The sequence below is a fragment of the Pteropus alecto genome, unplaced genomic scaffold, assembly GCF_000325575.1.
Source record: "Pteropus alecto unplaced genomic scaffold, ASM32557v1 scaffold45, whole genome shotgun sequence".
In the NCBI taxonomy this organism is placed as follows: domain Eukaryota; kingdom Metazoa; phylum Chordata; class Mammalia; order Chiroptera; family Pteropodidae; genus Pteropus; species Pteropus alecto.
The window spans coordinates 2,775,819-2,792,587 of record NW_006442491.1 but is presented as its reverse complement, the minus strand read 5'-3'; the positions used below and the strand labels follow the sequence as shown (position 1 = coordinate 2,792,587).

General features: G+C 38.2%; 1 protein-coding gene across 1 annotated transcript in view; it reads left to right on the top strand.

Annotated features, from left to right (window-relative positions):
- CFAP61 (cilia and flagella associated protein 61) overlaps window positions 1-16,769 on the top strand; it is a 271,044-nt gene that overhangs the window by 94,051 nt on the left and 160,224 nt on the right. The window contains exons 11-14 of the mRNA XM_015597027.2: window positions 4,893-4,967; window positions 9,246-9,424; window positions 11,180-11,219; window positions 13,820-13,959. Of these exons, the coding sequence (XP_015452513.1) occupies window positions 4,893-4,967; window positions 9,246-9,424; window positions 11,180-11,219; window positions 13,820-13,959 (434 nt within the window). The remainder of the gene's footprint in view (window positions 1-4,892; window positions 4,968-9,245; window positions 9,425-11,179; window positions 11,220-13,819; window positions 13,960-16,769) is intronic.

Sequence of the window (16,769 nt, the reverse complement as noted above, 5' to 3'; positions counted from 1 at the left end):
CAGGAACCCCACCCACCCACACCCTTCTGCTGCCAGAATGATGCTGATAGAGCTCTGTATATGCTGCTTCTACCACCCTTACTTAAAGCAGGGAAACCTATACCAAAGGAGGCCGTAGTTAGCCAAGGTTACTTCTTGGGTAATGTTGTCAGCCTAGTCCTGCATCAGCACTGTATGAGGCCTCCCTGCCTCTCTCTACAAGTTCATATCTGCCACCTCCTTTAGGGCCTACTCCACAAAACTTCCCTTGATTAACTCTTATTTTATAGTGACTAATCCTTTATTCTCTATCCCTTGCACAGCTTGGACCTAGAAGTTACACTTCATGCATCAATTATTTGCCACAATTTCAGTAAACAGTTTTTCTCTTCTTCCCATTGTCCAGAGAGAAAATATGTTATAGGGACAAAACATTTGTAAGAGTTTTCCGCAACTGTATCTATCAAATGTACATACATACGCTCATGTATACACCTATATATATTATGTCAGTCATCTGCATCTCCGGTTCCAATAACTGCTCCCTCCTATGAAGGTTCAGGCCAAGGGGTAGTAGTATCTTTCTCCAGTTGCTATCCCTGGGGCCCATCCTCATCTTTGTTTGTATCCACTCACCCTCCCCACACCTTCGCATGTGGTCCTTTGTTAAACCTGCTTGTCTATTGGAGTGTGGTATCTATTTTCTGCTAGAAACCTGAGAATTCAGGCAGAGATTGGCAGGGCTCTGTGGATCCTGCTCAGGATTTTGAACTTTTCCTACGGAGCAGAGGAAGTCTGTGAAGATTATAAGTGGAAGAATGACATGATCAGACATTCTTATTCCCTGTTGATGAGCACAGTTCTGAACTTCACAGTTCTGAACTTTCAAGTACCTTAACTGAGTTCGGGAACAAAGTTCAAGAATATATGTAGAAATACAAAATTATTCATCAGCCAAGTAGGTTAAATCACAATGTTTGGAATCCAATAAAAAAATTTCTAGTCACTCAGAAAACTGTAAACACATGATGCGTAAAGCGAAAATAACTCAACCAATTGAAGCCAACCCAGATCTGAAGCAAATATTAGAATTAGTGGACAAAAACATTTTAGTTATTATAATTACATAAGTTCCACAGGTTAAAGAGAGACATAGAAGATATAAAAATACCCTGAATAAAACTTTTAGAGATGAAAACTACAATTCATGAGATGAAAAATACACTGGAAGGATTAACCACAGATTAGACATTTCAAGGTAAGGAGTTAGTGAACTTGAAACAGAAATGAGAATTTTTTTAAAAAGATCAATGTATTAGCGAGCTGTGGGATAACTTCAGTTATCTAATATGTATGTAATTGGAGTCTATAAAAAAAGAGGAAAGAGAGATTGGAACAAAAAATGTATTTGAAGAAGTAATGACTAAAAAAATGTCTAAACTTTATGAAAACAATAAACCCATAGATGCAAGCTCAACAAACAGCAAACACAAGAAACATGAAGAAAAATATACCAAAGATAATAATAATCAAATAGTGAAAAACCAGTGGTAAAGAGAAAAAATTTTAAAGTAGCCAGAGGAAAAAAAATACTAGTTGGGAACAGAAGAACAAAGATAAGGATGACAGCAGATTCTTTACTAGAAACATTGTAAGCAAGGAGACAGTGAAGTCACATCTTTAAAGAACTGGAAGAAAATAAACTGTTAACCTAGAATTTTATACCTAGTGAATATCTTTTAAAAATAAATGCAAAATAAAGACTTTTACCTACACACAAAAGGTGGAAGACCCAGCTGACCCATTACTATAAGAAATGTTAAATGAAGTCCTTCAGCCAGAAGGAAAATGAATCAGATGGAAATCTGGGTCGGCACAGAGGAATGAAAGCACAGGAAATGGTAAATATGTGGGTAAATGTATAAGATTTTGTTCTTATTATATACCTCTTTAAAAGATAATTTACTACTCAAATAAAATAAAAACAACATAGTATGGGCTTATAACAAATATAAAAATAAAATGTATGACAAAAATAGCACAAAGACCAAGAGAGGGAGAAATGTAAGTATACTGTTTTAAGATTCTTGCGCTACACCTGTAGTGGTATAACATTACCCAAAAATAGACTATAATAAGTTAAAGATGCACATTATAAAGTCTAAAAAGAACCCTACTAAAGTTACAAATCAAATTGAAAGAGTTATATCTAATAAGCCTATAGAAGAGAAAAAGTGGAATCATAAAAATATACAATTAATCCAAAAGAAGGCAAAAAGAGAGGTGATAGGGAATAAATAACAGATGGAACAAAGAGAAAACAAATAGCAAGGTGACAGACTTAAACCAAATCATATCAATAATTATATTATATGTAAATGGTCTAAATATCCCAATTAAAGACAACATAAAGCATGTATAGGTAGGATAAAAAAGCAAGACTTAGTTATATGTGGATTACAAAAGAGCGCTTTAAAGATACAGTAGGTTCAAATTAAAAGATTCAAAAAGATACACCATGCTAACACTAATTAAAAGAAAGCTAGAGTCACTTTATTCATTCCAGACAAAGTGGATTTCAGAACAGGGAATATTACCAAGGATAACAGAGGTCTAGAGGACAAACAATCCTAAATATTTATGCACTTAATAGCAGAATTTCAAAACACATGAAACAAAAATTGATAGAACTTCAAAGACAAACAACTATATTTGGAGATTTCAATATCCCTCACTTAATAATTGACAGAACAAATAAACAGAAAATCAATAAGAATATAGAAGATTTTAAGAACACTATTGACCAATTTGACATAATTGACACTTATAGAACACTCTACTCAACAAGAGCAGAATACATATTCTTCTTGCGTGTGCATGGAACTTTCACCAAGGTAGACCAGACCATATTCTGGGCTACAAAATGAGTCTCAGTAAATTTTAAAGGATTCAAATCATCTAAAGCAGGGATCCCCAACTCCTAGGCCATGGAGGTTCTTGTTAGGAACTGGGCCACACAGCAGGAGGTGTGCAGTGGGTGAGTGAGCAAAGCTTCATCTGTATTTGTAGCCACTCCTCAGCACTAGCATCACTGTCTCAGATCATCAGGCATTAGATTCTCATAGGAGCACCAGTCCCTGGTACCCAAAAGGTTGGGGACTGCTGATCTAAAGTATGTTCTCTCACAACAAAAGACATACAAGAAAATAAAACTACAGATCAATAGCTCTCATGAACATCAATGCAAAAATTCTAATACAGATTTTGGTAAATTGTAGAAAAATGATTAAATATCATGACCAAGTAGTAAGGTTTATTCTGGGGAATGTGAAGTTGATATAAGAAGGTTAATTAATGTAAATCACCATATTAACAAACTGAAAAAGAATAATTATATGTTTATCTCATAAATGCAGAAAAGGCATTTGAAAATTCAATATTCATTCCTCATAAAAACTCTCAGAAAATTAAAAATAGATGAGAACCTCAATTTGATAGTGGTTATTTTTGAAAAACTTATAATTAACATCATACTTAATGGTAAAAGGCTGAATGCTTTTCTACCAAGGTCAGGAACAAGACAAGAATGTATGCTTTTGCCAGTTCTATTCAAAATTATACTGGAGTTCAAGTCAGTACAAAAAGACAAGAAAAGAAATAAAAGGCATCCAGACTGAAAAGGAAGAATTAAAACTCTTTTATTTGAAAATAACATAATCACCTAGAATCTACAAAATAGCTACTAGCGCTATTAAGTATTTTGGCAATTGCTAAATATATACAAAATTAATATGTAAAGTTCAGTTTTATCTCTATGTAATGGCAATGAACAATCAGAAGTTGAAATAAATATTAATTACAGTAGTACAAATGTACAAAGTAGTTTGAGATAAATCTGACAAAAGATATTCAGGACCTGTGTACACTGAAACTACAAAATATTTCTGAGAGAATGAAGTAAGACCTAAAAAAACAGAGAGATATCCTGATATCCATGTTCATGCTTTTGAAGACTCAATTTTCCAAGATGTCAGTTCTTCCAATATTGATCCAGTCAAAATTTCAGGAGGACTTTTTATAGAAACCAAAAAATTGTTTCAAAGTTTATATGGAAATGGAAAGGACCTAGACTAGCCAAAACAACATTGGAAAAAGAACAAAGTTATAGGACTAATACTGATTTCAAGACTTATAAAATTCTTGTAATTAAAACAGAGTAGTGATGACATCAAGGTCAGCAAGTAGATTAATGGAACAGAATAGAAGATCCAGGTATAGACTGAGCATATAATCTATAGTGACCTAAGGCAGATCATTGTTTGCCTGTGGTTGCATAGTAGCATAGGGTGGGAGGGTGGGGCACATAGAAACACAGAAACTTTTAGGAGTAATGTGTATGTTCATTATTTTTATGTGATGATATTTTTATGGGTGCATACATAGGTCAAAACTTTTCAAAAGGTACACTTTAAATATACGCAGTTTACTGTATGTCGGTTATACCTGAATAAAGCAGTTTTAAAAACCTAGTGCAGCTTTCAAATTACACAGAAGAATAGAAGTAGAAGAATAATAGATGTTATCGTTACTAACATCTACAGAGGATTAGGAAGAGCCAGTACTATGCTAAACAACTGTCTGTCTGTCTGTCTACCCATCCACCTACCCACCTACCTATCTACCTACCTACCTACCTACCTTTATTTTATCTGTTTAACAGCCTTATGAGGTAGGGTGCTGCTCTTAGCCCCTTTTTACAAATGAGGAAACTGAGGCTCCATGACATTCCTACTGCCACACAGCCAGTAAGCAGTGGAACCAGGATCTGAGCCCACACAGCTTTCTCTAGAGCTTAGACTCTGAGCCACTGTGGGCTTTGATTAATTCTCATGTCTTTCTATTGTCATTTGCAGGGAAAAATCACAGAAGAAGCTGCAATCGAGGAACTTTCATCAATAGTCCAAAGTGGAAATACTAGTGAAATAGAGGTAAGGCTTGCACAGGGCTTCGTGTGCTGATTGGTCCTCACGTGGTTTACATCTCCTCACCTAAGTCTGTGTGCCCTTTCCTTCTCCAGGCCTCTCTATCTTTCTAACGAAGTTCATATCTGCCACCTCTTTTAGGGCCTACTCCACAAAACTTCCCTTGATTAACTCTTATTTTATAGTGACTAATCCTTTATTCTCTGTCCCTTGCACAGCTTGGACCTAGAAGTTACACTTCATGCATCAATTACTTGCCACAATTTCAGTAAACAGAGTTTTTCTCTTCTTCCCATTGTCCAGAGAGAAAATACTTTATAGGGCAAAACATTTGTAAGAGTTTTCTGCAACTGTATCAGATGCATATACATACTCATATATACACCTATATGTATTATGTCACTTATCTGCATCCCAGTTTCCAGTAATTGCTCCCTCCTATGAAGGTTCAGGCCAAGGGGTGGAGTATCTTTCTCCAGTTGCTATCCTCATCTTTGTTGGTATCCATTCACCCTGCCCACACCTTCACACGTGGTCCTTTGTTAAACCTGCTTGTCCTCTGGAGTGTGGTATCTATTTTCTGCTAGAAACCTGAGAATTCAGGCAGAGATTGGCAGGGCTCTGTGGATCCTGCTCAGGATTTTGAACTTTTCCTAAGGAGCAGAGGAAGTCTGTGAAGGTTGTAAGTGGGAGAATGACATGATCAAACATTCTTATTCTCTGTTGATGAGCACAGTTCTGAACTTTCAGTGAGTTCCCAAGTGCCTCTTCTTGGTAGTTCAACTGACTTGGCATGAGTCAGCACAAAGTCTAGAGAGCCCTTGATGGGGTGACAGGGAACAGGAGGTTGAATCATCTCAATGTAGGTTGTGGGACAAATTCACTGAACACTAATCCCAGATACTAGAATTCTGAGAGAGAGCCAGATAGATTATCATACCCCTCTCCTCTCCAGATTCTGACCAATTAAGAAGTCTTCACAGAAGTCAACTAGGGATAAAAATACCACTTTATTTTGGCTAAATCTAAACTGGAGAACAAAACTTGGACCTGTAACAGAAATGGATTTCCTACTTACTCCTACAGAATTAAATGTACAAACCTGGCTGTAGGCAGGCCTCACCCTTGGGGCAGCATTTGCCTTCCCAGGCTAAGTGTATGGAGGAGAGGAAAATGCATATATCTCAGAGTAGGATGGGCTGCTACAAAGAGAGTACATTAAATGGGCACAGGGTCCATTTTCTGAATCTCACTTTAGCATGTGCTGTGGGACCCCTGCCCATATCCTTCTGGCACTGCTCATTCCTCATCCTCCTGAGGAACAGGACTTCACGTGCTTGGTCTTTCCCCAGTGCTGTGTCTGCAGGCAGGTCAGAATCTGGAGAGCAGCCATTAGCCAATGACTGAAGGCAGCTAGAGAATCAGTACTCCAGCTCTTTTGTCTCTTAAGTGGGTTCTCCACAATTTCCCAGAGATCTCGGCATAATTGAGTCCACAGTGGTATCCCTCTTGTTAAACACTCTACATTGGTGTCCTTCAGTTTTTTGCCTCACTTCATCTCTCCCCTTGAAGAATTTCCTGGCATCGCTTTCCAAATAAACTTAGTTCAGAGTTTGCTTCTGGGGAAACCCACATTAGGGTACTCACTCTTTGTTCCCTGGGAAAGAGAAAGTGAGACATGCATCAGAGGGGAGCAGTTTTCTCTTTGCTATTTCTAAGAGAGTAACCATTCCTTTAGGAACCCAAACAAGGATGTGGCGGGTAGGGGAGATGGTTCCCATTGCATTAGAAGTACTGAAACTCCAGAGGGCATCTGGGTCAACAAGATGAATTGATCTCTCTCTTCTGGAAAAAAAAAAAAAACCCCACTGAAATGACAGTAAAGGAATAAGAAGGGTACAAATTTACAAAGACAATGAGACTAAGAGAGGAGATTTTGGAATATGAGCACTTTAAAATGTTTTAGAGTGAAGAAAATCGATGGCGGAGTTTACACTGGCTTAGTACAGCTGAGGAAGGTGAAACTCAGGTGCCATTATTAGGGTAGAAAATAGTGAAAAATGTATGACTTTTCTGGTTGTCCTCAATAGGCCAAGGACCTTGAGCTTCTGTGGAAGATGGGGCCAGGCTGGTACATGGCATCTATTTGACAATCTGATATGGAGTGTCAGGGGCACTAGATTCCCTGCAGATGGCACTTAGCTTGTCATCTATACCCTAAGTGAAATGACCAGATGACTAATCTCTGGAGAGATTGAACAGAAGCAGCTCCAAATTCAGATTCAGCCTGTATATCTGAGGCTAATGGGAAAACAGAGAAAAGACCAATAAGTGGAATTTTCCATTTCAAGTGGAAGAACGTGTCAACCTCTTCTCTTGCCATATTTCCAAATGCTAAAAGCCATATCTTTGTATTAGTTTTTTATTGCTGCTGTAACAAATTACTATAAATAATGGCTTAGTGGCTTAAAACAACATAAATTTATTATCTTATAGTTCTGGAGGTTAGACACCTAAAAGAGGTCTTACCGTGCTAAGATTCGGGGGCCCTATTCCTACTGGAGGCTCTAGGGGAGAATCCAATCCCTTTCCTTTGCCAGCTTCTGGAAGCCATTTGCTTTCCTTGGCATGTAGCTCCTTCCTCCACCTTCAAAGCTGGTAGTATAGCATCTTTCAGTCTCTCTTGGACTCTGACCCTTGTTCCTCTCTATTATAAGGACTCCTGTGATTACATTGGGCCTACCCAGTAATCCAAGGTAATTTCCTTGTCTCAAAATCCTTAACTTAATGACATCTGTAAAGTCTCTTTTGCCCTGTAAAATTAACACCCTCAGGTTCTGGGGATTAAGCCATGCACATCTTTGGGGGCCACTGTTCTGTCTACCAGGAGACTGGAGAACTTACTTCCCGCAAAAACCTGACAGTCCCAGAGAAAAGGCTTCCAGATAATGTCCCTGGAGATGGTCACCCAGTAAAATGTCAGGTCTGTGTTTGATCACCCCACGAAGTGCCCAGTTAGCTATTGTGCTTTGCTACCTACCAAGCACTGTTAGTTTTAGGAAATGGAAATGTGTTCTAGTCATAAAGAACATACACCACAAACAAAGAAGACAACAAAAGGACCTGGAACTGAAATGGGTGCTGCAAAACAGGAAAGCAGGTGGTACAACAGGCAAGGTGAGCAAGGCTAGATCAGAGGATGGAGAGAGGAGAAATGAAGTCATGGATTACCTCAAATGCCTGGTTGTCTGGGAAACAATACAGACAAACACTTGGCAAATCTGACAAAGCATTTGAAAAAATTTAGGAAACCAAGATAATCAGAGTATATAAATGAGAACACAGTCATACTATACTTCTTTGCTCAGTAACAGTGATATTTACATACTCGTAATAATGTGAATACTTGCTGTTTTAACCCTGAATTGTGCTATACATATAACAGACAATCTGGCGATCAGTACTTGCCTTGCTTGAGGGATGGGGGATTGTAGAATATGGGGAAAAGGTAGTATAAGAGGGTTACATCTATCCATCACATTAATATCCAAAAGGAATTTCAAAAACTGAAGAATTAAGAAATAGTATAAGCACATATTCAGAAATATAGAGGTAAATTACAAAAAAAAAATGAAAAAGTTGAAACTGCTAGCCAGTAAGGAGATGGACTTGGGAGGACAGAGGACTCCTGATTTTCTTCGTAAGTTTTTAGTGGCAGTATTATTTTAATTTTTACTATATGTATGTATTACTTTGATTTAAAAGAACTCCAAGATAGATCTCAGAGTTAATCATTTAAGGTGAAACTGGAAGGACTCAATGCTAAGTTTCTAGGTGGCTAAGGGCAATTGGATCTCCCAGGCTCTACCTTACCACCAAACTGCCTGAACAGTCCCAAGATTTAAAAATTCTTGTAGTATAGAATTACAGTGAAAACACTTTTGGGGACAGATGTATTTTGCCTATAGAATTAATATGTATATACTACTACTATACTCCAACCTCTACCCAGTGGTGCAGTTAAAATATTGATCCTATATCAAAGACCAAGTGAAATCATTCGTTTTTCTGACCTTCATGTGAGAACTTTTTTCAGTCTTTTTATAAATTTTTAATACTTCATTAAGAATGTCTCCTTAAAACTAGGACTGGCTCAGGATGATTTGTTTCAGGTGAGACAATCACATCTGTCCTAGGAACATAGAGGTGATGCAACCACTAACCCATTAAATTGCAGAAAATAAATAAGATTTCCATTTGGTTTCTCCTCTCTGCTTGCTCTAGGACTTAGAAAATCTTGGTCAAGAGTCTACTGAGGATGATACAAATTACTATGGTAGTAACGTGAGCTCAGCATCTATCTCACTGTCTGAGGAGACCAACTACTTCCGCCCCATCTACATGGGAGCCTCTGCTGCTTTTTGTATTCAGCTGTTTTGTATTGATGAGAAACACGAAGCAAGGCAAGTACTGAACCCCAGATTGTCTGTTAAGGTAAGACACTCTTATGGCATTGGTGGCCCAACATTGTAACCTTGCAGGGCCCAAACCCAGCACATCCTAATCTCCTGGGAAGCTCTTTTAAAGGAACAGATTCCTGGGTCCCATTCCCAGAGATTCTAGTCTGTAAAGTTTGGATAAGGCCCACAGAACTGGGCTGCCCAGGGTCTGGCTCAGTTGGGGATCTAGAAAATCATCACTTAAGCAACCATGTGCTGCTCCCCATTTTTGAAAGTTATTGTGGGAGAACTTTGGATTTAGGTTGCTGCTTGTCTAGAGTTTTTTGGTTTTGACTAACAGAAAATCCAACTCAAACTGGAATAATTGAAAAAGAATAATTGCCTCACCATAACAAAGGATAAGTCCAGTGGCAGGACTGATTTTCATTATGGCTTGGTACAGAACTTAGATAACCCAATCAAGGACCAAGTTTTTCTCTCTACCTCCCAGTTCTGATTCCCTGCTACTGGCCTCAATCTCAGAGCAGTGTCCCCACTTAGAGCCAAAAAAGCAGACAGTGAGCTCAGGCTGTGCACCAAAACCTAGTGAAGAGGACAGTCTGGTTCAGACCTAGCTTTCCAGCCAAAGCCCCATTGGGCCCAGCTGGGCCATGTGCTCATTCCTGAGATGATGGCCAGGGCCAGGCTAGGCCATGATGACAGCTAAGTCTCTTGCCTCATTCTACCAGCTGAATCTGCAGATGGAGCCTCACCCAAAGGTAATCTGAAGGGGGATAGTAGGACACCAAACAATGGTCTAGGGCACCTGCTAGAAGGAATAGGCCTGGTGCCGGCCAGACAACTCAGTCACCCCATTTTCTGTCCCTCCAGAACACCCAGATATTCACTGCTTGCTCCCCCTTGTTGTCTGGATATAGACCTCTGCCCTTGATGCTTAGAACCCACATCTCCTTTATGATGCTTAACTGCTCCACCATTTTGTCCACAGAACAATCTTGAAGAGGAAAAGAGTGGCCCATTTCTATAGACTGGAAGGTTCTAGAGTAGTTTTAGGTGACCAGGAGCACTGCTGGACATTTCTTTTTTAGAGGGTATTTAAACATATTCCCAGTCTCCCAGCCTCACTTAGAATCATATTTTACTTACACTTTTTCCTCTTAAGTTTTCAATTTCTTTGGACATCTGAGAGGTTGAAAGGGGGAAATCCTTCTATATTGATTATATTGTAGACATCTAAAAAGCCTACAAACCCATCTAGATTTGTTGTGTATATTTATTTTCTCTTATGCATTCATATATGATTATGCTTAAAATGTGATTTTTGAATTTTCAAACAGAAATTCGATGACCCATTATGATTTGCCTGTGAATATACATCTGTAGCTGGTCAGAAAATCGTTTGCATATAAAAGAGAAAGAGATCAGAGTAGTTTATGGTATGCCTACATCTCCCCCCAGCTCTTCCACAATGGAAGGGAAGGATCATGTCCACAGAATGACTATCTTGGTTTTTGAATGTGCAGAGATTATCGATTGCTATAACAGTACCTTCAGTTCTAGAAAAATACTTTATTACTGATGTGTGAAGCTATGAAGCTTATGACTGCTGCAACTGATTAATGTTCAGCTAGACACAAATTCTCACTAGTGATTGGCTGACCACTGCCTGAGGGAGAGAGAGCCATAAATCTCTTTAAATATACACCCATGCTGCATTTGCTTTCAGATCAGTGACAATGTTTATTGTTTTGTTTACAGGTCACTGGATTTTATGAATTTTGTTTTCAGTCTATTTCCTGTAAGTACATAATGAATTTTAGTAACATAATTGGTTTTGTAAGCTAGAAAAGTAAAATGCCATAGTCATTGTTCAAACATTTAAAATGCTATGAATGTTGAGATTTGAACTGTTTCTGTGTTCTGAAAATAAGGTTGAATGAAATGTTATGAACTCGTAAAAGTAGAAAATACTGCCATTTTTGATGTTTTTAGTCATGCTGTTTTAATAGTTTTCTTTCAATGCATAGTTTCTTTTCGAGATAATGTTACTCATGTTTTATCAGAATCAAATCATTAATAGAATGATGGTAGTACATGAAAATGTCAAAAATTATACTGAAGCGAATTAGACTGTTATATTACTTTGTAGCTTACATTAGCTTAAAGAATTCTGAAGCCATTATATTGCTTCTTCAAGGGTAGGAAAGTGGGAACTTGTGCCTGATTTTCTGCTTGGCCCTGCCTAACACAGTGCCTGACTTGTTGGAGGGTCTACCCCCAAGCAAGCATCCAAGTACAAACAAGATACTCCATTGCAGGGTGTCCTAGCCTCTTCCTCTATTTTTGTTTCATTCTTGTCAAGGGATGGGGATACTAACCAAGCTTTATCTCTTTACCGGAGGGAAGAAAGTGGGGAAAGAAGATAACTGAAGAACAAAATGGATTTTTATAGACTTTTTCCATGTTGGCCTATCAATTAAGTAGAGTTAACAACTGTACTTCTTCAGTTGGCTAATTATAAGCCAAATTTCTATTGCTTTATTTTTCCTTGATATTCTTTACACTGAGACAAAAACAAATATGGTTTAATTATGTTGCCTGAAACCATAAATTGCATTTCTTCATTTTGTTAATATAATGAAGCCTTGCAATAATGTTCTCCATAATATTTTTAGATTGATATTATGGCATTTTGAAGCTCATAAAGCAATGTAGATTATCCCAAAGTAGGATTTACAAAGTTGGTTTCCCTCAGAGACACCCCAAACTAACTTCACTGTTAGTTCATTCCTATTTTGAAGTCCATGTTAAGGCAGATCTTCAGCGTTACAAAAGCAATGCTGGCTTTAAAAAGGTAAAAGACATGCTTACTTTTTAATTCTATTTTATTTCAGGATATGGGGAGACAGGAACAAAATACCTTCATTACTTCATCCTTAATCCTTCAGATCCAAGTCAAAGCAACTCATTATAGTCTCTTCCTCCCAGAGGAAGCCAAGGGAGACTTGGCACCCAACTCTTATTTTTACCTTGAGTATTTGACAACTTGACTCTAAAGTCCCAAAAAGGCGCTGTGTTATTTTGCTAGAAAGAAGGAAGATAAGGTCAAACAATGGTTCACTCCTTTGGGTTACACAAATGTCTCCAGGGTTTTGGTTTAGCACAAGTAATACCTTCACAGGGTTCAGGAGAAGGCGAGATCCCAAAGGGGCAAATTAGCTCTGGGAAGAGCAGGCCGCTTCTGCAGGTACCTGGCAGAAAGTCAAGTGGGATATGTGGAACACAGACAGCCTGTCCAACAGGCAGCAAATTCAAACTACATAAGTAGTAATTCTAAATGTTCCAGCAGATACATTAAAACAAGTGAAAAGACACAGGTGAAATAAAATTCAATAGTATATTTTATTTAACTCAATAAGTCCAAAACTTAATCATTTCAACATGTAATCAGTATGAAAAATTATTAGTGAGATATTTTACATTCTTTTTCTCAGTGTTTGAAATCTAATGCATATTTTATACTCACAGCCTATTTTCAATACAAGCACTAACTTTTCATCAGGAATACTTGATCTGCATTTAGATTTTATAAAATTTACAGTTGAATAAGTAGATTCATATTTCCAAGTTGTTCTAGACATACATAAAACTTTTCAAATAACTGAATTTAATATCAGTTTTTAAATTTAAATTTAAATTAATTGTATGAAATAAAATTAAAAAGTCATTTCTCTAGTCACACTAGCCATGTTCCAAATGCTCAGTGGCCAACGTGGCTACTGGATACCATATTGGACAGCGCTGATCTAGAAGGTGAGTGGTAGCCATCAGGACATGTGGATCCTTCTGTGTCTGCTGACTAAACCCACTACTCAGGGTAAACATGTCCTTAGAGCTGTTCACCCAAACAGGATCATGTCATGATAAAATACACAGACATCTGTTCATGTATAATCACAAGATTTTAGAACAGAAAAGTCCTGGAGCACCACTCTCTCATCTCACAGGGGAGAGGACCACAGCTGGTACAATATTACTTAGTAAGCCTGGGGCCCTTGCTGTGACACCACACTGCCTCATTTACTCCTTATTGCAAATGAATTTGCAAGCACAAATGTCCTTAGTTTAAAAATCTACTTCCACAAAAGAGCTGTGAAGAATGGGTTCTATTGTTCATAGTATTTATTTATTCAGGTTTCAGTCAGACTCCATACTCTTGTGGTTGCTTATCCCCCTGAATTTTATATGATTACTTTCCAAATTATAGGAAAGTTTAATTTGAATCCCCTCTCCTTTACACATTTTATTCCTATTTTCTTTAGTGTATTACAGTAGGAATTTGTTCAGTGATAAATGATTTCTGATTTTCTTTCTTGTGTTCTGCTCCAAACATGTTAGGACAAGAACTTCTGCATCATTTCCCTGCCACATCTCACCCCTGAGTTTGTCCTCATTCAGAATTTTGTGAAGATAGTCCCCTTCAACAACTGCACCCTGGAGCAGGATCTCTATGTCTTCCATCGGGCTGGATTACTCAAGTAAGTGGACACATATTTGGCCAAAAGACAATCCATGAAGTTTAAAAAAAAAAAAAAGAATGGAACAAGGAGCTCCTTACCATTTTAATTTAATGATTTATTTTTAAAATTGGGTTGATCAAGTGATTTCTCCTTCACCCCAGAAGTTTTTTCCCCCTTCTTTATTGAAATATACTAGATAATTAGTTGCTTGTATTACATTGTAAAATTCAATGAGTTTTTTAAAATTATAGTTGGCATACAATAATATACCAGTTTCAGTTGTACATCATAGTGATCAGAGATTACTTGAAAAGTGGTCACTCCACTAAATCCAGTACCCCTCTTCCCCATTTTATATTTATTACAATATTATTAACTATCTTCCCCATGCTACACTCTTACATCTCCATGTCTATTCTGCAACTATCCATTTATACTTCTTAATCCCTTTGCCTTTTTTTCTATCCCCCAACTCCCCTCCCATCTAATAGCCTTCAAAGTATTCTCTGTATCTATGAGTTTATTACTGCTTTTTTTGTTATTGTTTAGTTTCTTCTTTAGATTCCACATGTACGTAAAATCATGTGATATTTGTCTTTCTCTATCCAACCCATTTCATCCAGTGCAATACCCTCCAGGTCCATTAAGGCAATATCTTTTACCATCCCCTTCATTTTAGTCTCTGTGTGTCTCTTAACCTGAAGTGAGTTTCTTGTAGGCAGCATATGTAGGGGTCTTGTTTTCTTATGCATTCAGCTACTCTGTCTGTTGGTTGGAGCACTTAATTTTTTTCCACTTGAGGTACTTGTTGATAGGAATGTAGTTATTACCTTTCTTTATTCCTGTTTTTGATATATGTTTTTTCTTCTTAAAGAAGTCCCTCCAACATTTCCTGTAATATTGGCTTGGCGATGATAAATTCCTTTAGCTTATTTTTGTCTGGGAAGCTCTTAATCTGTCCTTCAACTCTAAATGATAGCTTTGCTGCATAAAGTATTCTTAGTTGTAGATCCTGGGTTTTCATCACGTTGAACATTTTGTGCCAAGCCCTTCTGTCCTGCATAGTTTCTTTTGAGAAATCAGTTGCCAGTTTTATGGGTGTTCCCTTATAGGTAACTAACTGCTTTTCTTGTGCTGCTTTTAAGATTCTCTCTTTGTATTTAAACCTTTGGCATTTTAATTATGATGTGTCTAGGCATGGGCCTCTTTGGGTTCCTGGTTTTGGGGGCTCTCTGAGCTTCCTGGGGTTTTTATGTCTATTTCCTTCACCTGATCAGGGAAGCTTTCCATCATTATTTCTTCAAATAGCTCTTCAACATCTTATTTTCCTTCTGGTACCCCTATGACACAGATATTTTTACATTTAATAGTGTCCCATAGGCTCCTTAAATTATTATTATAGTCTTGGCTTCTTTTTTCCTTGCCATTAAGATTGAATTTCCTTGGCTTTCCCATCCTCTATACAAGTCATTTGATCCTCTATTCATTCTGTTTATTCCATTTAATATACTTCTCATCTCAGATAATGTGTTGTTCATTTCTGACTGGTTCCCTTTTATAATTCCCATTTCTATATTTATGTTTTTTATCTTTTTGTTAAAGTTCTCACTGAATTCATCTACATTTCCCATACGTTCATTGAGCATTTTATAACCAGTTTTGAACTGGTTAATCTGTTAGATTGCTTGACTCCATTATTTCTGGATCTCTGTTCTGTTCTCTCATATGGTTTCTGCTTCTTTGTCTTCCCTCTCTATTTCTGTTTCTATGTACTAATCAAAGCTCCTAAGTCTCCTGGTCTTATTAGCATGACTTTGTGTAGTAGGTATCCAGTGGCACAGTCCTGAGAAGGGTTCAGCTGCAGGCCAAGTTTAGCCCCACCCTGTGCCCTGCCAGGGCCACCTGTTAAGATTCAGCAAGCAATCCACAGATGCTGTGCTTATAGTTGCCTCAAGAGGCCACATCAGAAATCGAGGCTAGCTGCTGCTAGTGTGAGTTTAGGTGCTGCTCTGCAAGGGGCACCTGACTAAGCGAGGACACACCTGGATATGTATTGGGTGTGGCCACGAGTTGGGAGAGATGGAGTTTCAGGGAATCTTCTGGGTGGAGTGACTTTGTTATCCAGTTTGATGACATCTATGCTATGGAGGTACTGAGTCCGGGCACTGGGACAGGGGAGAGGTCAATAGAGGGAGGAACAGTGGATACCGCTGGCACTTCTGTACAGAGTGAGTTGTCGGCCCTCACTCAGACAACTCAGTGGACAACTCAGTGTCTCCCTATAAGTTCCTGGTGCCCCCTGTGCAGCTAAACTGGTGCTGGTGCTCAGAGCAAGTAGGTCTGTCACTGCGAAAGTTCACTCGCGGACACGGACCCTTTAAGAGGCGTCTGCAGCTGCTGTCTGCCGCTGCCCATAGCCTCTGTCCCACTCAGTCACTCGGGACCGGGCAGCCTCACATCCTCACCCTGTCCTATCTTCTGCCGTTGCAGGTTGATTTCTTAGTTCTCTCGCTAGTCGTATGGCTTGTTCATCTAGATCCCAGGTGATTTTCCTTGCTGTTTGCTCCTTGTTTCTGTCATAACTTTGATTTGGTTGCCAGAGGGTAAATAGAGCACCTCTATCATCCACACCATTTTTTCCCCCTCTCAATCAAGTGATTTTAACCAATACATTTAGGGTCAGAATCATGTTGAGAAGTTGCTTGTACAGTCAGATATTAAAACATAATATTGCTCCACAATAATCAAAACAATGCCATATTGAGAAATTCTATGGGTAGAACAATGTAACACAAAAAAGAGTCCTACCACAGACCCTAACATAGTAA